The sequence below is a fragment of the Euphorbia lathyris genome, chromosome 5 (assembly GCF_963576675.1).
Source record: "Euphorbia lathyris chromosome 5, ddEupLath1.1, whole genome shotgun sequence".
Taxonomy (NCBI): domain Eukaryota; kingdom Viridiplantae; phylum Streptophyta; class Magnoliopsida; order Malpighiales; family Euphorbiaceae; genus Euphorbia; species Euphorbia lathyris.
The window spans coordinates 12,441,091-12,445,038 of record NC_088914.1 but is presented as its reverse complement, the minus strand read 5'-3'; the positions used below and the strand labels follow the sequence as shown (position 1 = coordinate 12,445,038).

At 35.0% G+C, this 3,948-nt stretch overlaps 1 protein-coding gene across 2 annotated transcripts; it reads right to left on the bottom strand.

Annotated features, from left to right (window-relative positions):
• Nucleotides 1-1,503: 1,503 nt before the first annotated feature.
• Nucleotides 1,504-3,521, bottom strand: LOC136230925 (cytochrome P450 71AU50-like). Of its 2 annotated transcripts, XM_066020135.1 has the most exons (3): nt 3,465-3,521; nt 2,221-3,142; nt 1,504-2,118 (listed from the first exon to the last, which is right to left on the bottom strand). In XM_066020135.1, exons 2-3 carry the CDS (start codon nt 3,094-3,096, stop codon nt 1,504-1,506), a joined length of 1,491 nt encoding a protein of 496 aa, XP_065876207.1. In that variant the 5' UTR covers nt 3,097-3,142; nt 3,465-3,521. The 2 variants fall into 2 exon arrangements, with proteins under 2 accessions (XP_065876207.1, XP_065876208.1); XM_066020136.1 differs by lacking the exon at nt 3,465-3,521 and having other exon boundaries at nt 2,221-3,229.
• Between the last annotated feature and the right edge of the window lie 427 nt (nt 3,522-3,948).

Here is a 3,948-nt window from a genome sequence, read left to right as displayed (position 1 = left end):
TGTGATAAAAAACAATTTGACATTAAGGTTTAGGACATTTTCATGTTTTTAAACTCAATTTAGTTTCAGATTTAAGTATTTATGTTTCCAATAAGACTGACGATTGTTATGATTCTCATGTGTGTCCTTTAGCAAAAATGAAAAGGACTACATTTATATTAGTGTAACCGAATCTATGTCACTTTTGATTTAGTACATTTTGATAATATGGGGTCATTTTTCGACAAAATCAAATGTAGGATGCAAATATTTTTTAACAAGCACAAAAATGCATTGAAGGTTTTTATAGTTATGTTAGGATTTGTTTTAATATTGCAATTAAAAGCTTTAGAAGTGACAATGCACCTAGTTCAAACCGGATGAATTATGTAATATTAAAGGAATTGCTCATCTGTTTTTGTGTCCTCACATATTTTGAGTGTTGCTATATATCTCTTAGGTTTTTCAACTATCTTTACTTCTTAAATTCTGGGCCCATTGCAGCTTATTTGATTAATCTCATGCCTACTCCTACTTTGCTTGCACAATATTAGTCCTTTTGAAAAACTATATAGTAAGCCTCATGTGTATGATAACTTGAGAGTTTTTGACAGTTTAGTGTATATTGTCAATTTTAAACAGAGAAAAATAAGTTTGATTCTCAAGATATCCCTTGTATCTCTGTTGGGTTCAAACCACATGTTAAATGTGATATCACATACATCCGCAGTTTGTAGAGATAGTTTGTTTCTGGAACATTTAGGTACTCATGCGTTTTCTGATTTACTTGATGATACTCATTCTATTGATATATTTGGGCCTAATGTGTTAGAAGATCATGGAATCAGAGACTTGCCACAGTCTAATCTTTCATGTTCAAATGTTGCACAGCCAGGTACGACTGTATTTTCTCTTCCTCATAATGCTTCAACTTCTTCTTATATAATACCATTGCATAATGATAATTTTGTTAGTAATGATTCTGTTGTTTCTACTAATTCGGATATAGAATTAGGACAGGATAGTTTGTAGGGTGTAAATATTGTTGGTCCAATCAGGATGTCTTCTATGATTGAGAATATTCATTCTTAGCAGCATTTTGCCACACAAAACACAGGTGAAATATCCATTTTCTGATGTTCTAAGTTATGACAAACTATCTCCTTCTTATAAGTATTACATAATGGATTTGACTATTGTTCCTTAACCTATAACATATAATTCAGCATGAATGTTGGAAGAATGCCCTGAATAAGGAGTTAGAGACTTTCGAATTAGCTAAAACTTTGTCTTTAACTACTCTACTCCTGGTAAGGTGCATGCATATATAGGTTCTAGGTGGGTGTTTAAAGTTAAATTGAAAAATGATGGTACCTTGTGTAATAGGCATGATTTGTTTCAATTTCATTTGAATCCAAACTGCATTACTAGAGATATGCCTAATGCGATATTATTCCGGATAAGCATTATTATATCATGTTATGATTCGGTGAATGATAATATTACATCTCATACATGCAAAAATCAAACTTGAAGCCGATAAGAAGGTATAGCTTGAAGATGTTTTGCCCTGACTGTCACTATACCTGCCTTCTCAGTCATGTCTAAGTCAGTAGGCAACATATCATTTGGCAACTTCCAGTCGAAGCAATGCAATAATTGGGCCACCACAAGCCGAATCACAGTCATTCCCAGTTGAAGTCCAGGGCACCCTCTGCGGCCTGAACCAAACGGTAGAAGCTCAAAGTTGTGTCCATGAACATCAATTTTGCTGCCTATAAACCTTTCTGGCCAGAATTTCTCTGCATCAGACCAAGCACTTGGATCTCTCCCTATGGACCATGCGTTTATAAAAATTTGTGAATCTTTAGGGATGAGAAATCCATTAACAATGGTGTCTTCTGCTGCTTTATGTGGGATTAGTAATGGGGCTATTGGATGGAGTCTTAAAGTTTCCTTTATTACCATATCCAAATATTCCAAATTTCCCAAATCTGATTCTTCAACTATTCTATCCATGCCCACTTTCTCTTGAAGCTCCATTTGTACTTTCTTCATAACTCTTGGATTCCTCATGATTTCTGAAAGTATCCAATCAATTGATGTGGTTGTAGTATCCATGGCTCCTACTAGCATGTCCTGCAATTGCAACCCACAAAACAAATATCAATACTAGTCTACCTACAATATAGGAAAACTCATTCAAACAACAACATATGAACAGAATCCTGAATTTCATACCAGCATAATGGCTTTGATGTTATCTCGACCCATAGGATATTCGGATTCTTCAGACCCCATGAATTGCAACATGATGTCAACAAAATCTTTCGTTTGGTTATCATCTTTAAACTGAATATGTTCGTCAATTATTTTTTCAAGGAAATTATCAAACACTTTGCTAACGGCCTCTATTTTCTTTCTCAGACCTTGAAGATCAAATGGTGCCATCACAGGAAAGTAATCACCCAAATTAGGAATTGATAATATTTGCAGAAACTCTTTCATCACAGCCAAGAATCCTCTGTCATCAAATTCATTTTCCATGTACTTCTTCCCAAAAACCATTCTACAAGTCATATCTGCACTAAGAGAAGTAATCTTAGCTCTGAGATCAACCACAATGCCTTGACAAGAGGCCTCCTTAATGTAATCCACCAACAAGTTAAGCTCTTCTTTTCTCATAGACCTGAATGAATCAATCTTCTGACTGCTTAGCAACTGAGTTGTGCACATCTTTCGCACATTGCGCCAATACGAGCCATATGGTGCACCACTTATGTTCTTGCAGTCGTAAGTTAAGTATCTGGATGCAGCATGAATAGGCCTATTCGCGAATACAAGGTCGTGGGTCTTGAGAAAGGACTGTGCAGACTCCGGCGACGAAACAACAACAATCTGGACCTGGCCCAGGCGTAAATGCATAATAGGGCCATATTTGTTTGCTAGCTGATGCAAAGCTCGGTGAGGGTAGTTTATAAACAAATGAAGGTGGCCAAATATTGGGAAACCGAGTGGTCCAGGAGGTAGTTTATTTCTAGACTTGGTGATCTTTCTCCAGGATTGGATTAGAAAAATTAAGGCAACTAAGGCAACTGCTGTAAGTGCCAAAGCCATGTATTTATATATATACGATTACTTCAACTGGAGAGACCTAGCTGGGCTATTTCATGGAATGTAAACGAATATCAGTGGTGAGTATTAATGCATGATCAATTTATCTAAGGGTAAAATAAAATACATATGGTTTAACCAACACAACGCATTATATAAACTATTAGTAGAATTATTTCAAATTGCTCGCAAATAGTCACAATATCATATTTTAGTAGAAGTATTGAGTTTACAAAATACACAAAATAAAAAACCAGTGTCACAAAGAACAGATGGAAGCTATAGAACATATATTCAGATCCATTTTAAAAAGTCAAAGCTATAAAGACCAGAAATTGCAATTAGGTGAATGTAAAAGTAATGTGAATTACCTGAAAGAGATGTTGAGGACAGCAACGAGAGGTTCTGGTATAGGAAAAATGGAAATTTGAGTGTTTGTGTGTTGATTGAGTAAGAAATGCTTTGATTTTATAGGAAAAATAAAATGAATAATTGCATACCATTGAAAAATAAAATGTTTTTTTACAACTAGTCACTGTTCAAAACCAAGGCTGCTTGAAGCGTCTAGGTCCCGTTTAGGAGTTCGAAATCGAGAACCTGCGGTGATTTTCTCCTATTCCCTCCATGTGTTTTTGTAGTCTCTAAGAGATATTTAGATGTTTGGGCTCCACTTAAACCGCCTCAACGCCGTCTCGACCGTCTAGGCGCGGCGCCGCTTAAACGACGATGAATAAAAACATTTTTTTATTATAAATATATTTTTTTCTTTATTATAATTCACTTTCAATGATATTGTTATTGAAATTTGCTAATTTTTAATTGAATTTACATAACAATCTATTTATTAATAAATAA

Bases quoted from the DNA above. Each gene is read 5' to 3' on its own strand.
- LOC136230925 (XM_066020135.1), bottom strand. From the start codon at position 3,096: ATGGCTTTGGCACTTACAGCAGTTGCCTTAGTTGCCTTAATTTTTCTA. The intron at 2,119-2,220 runs GTATGAAATTCA...TTGCAATTGCAG, and splicing joins ACATCAAAGCCATTATGCTG to GACATGCTAGTAGGAGCCAT.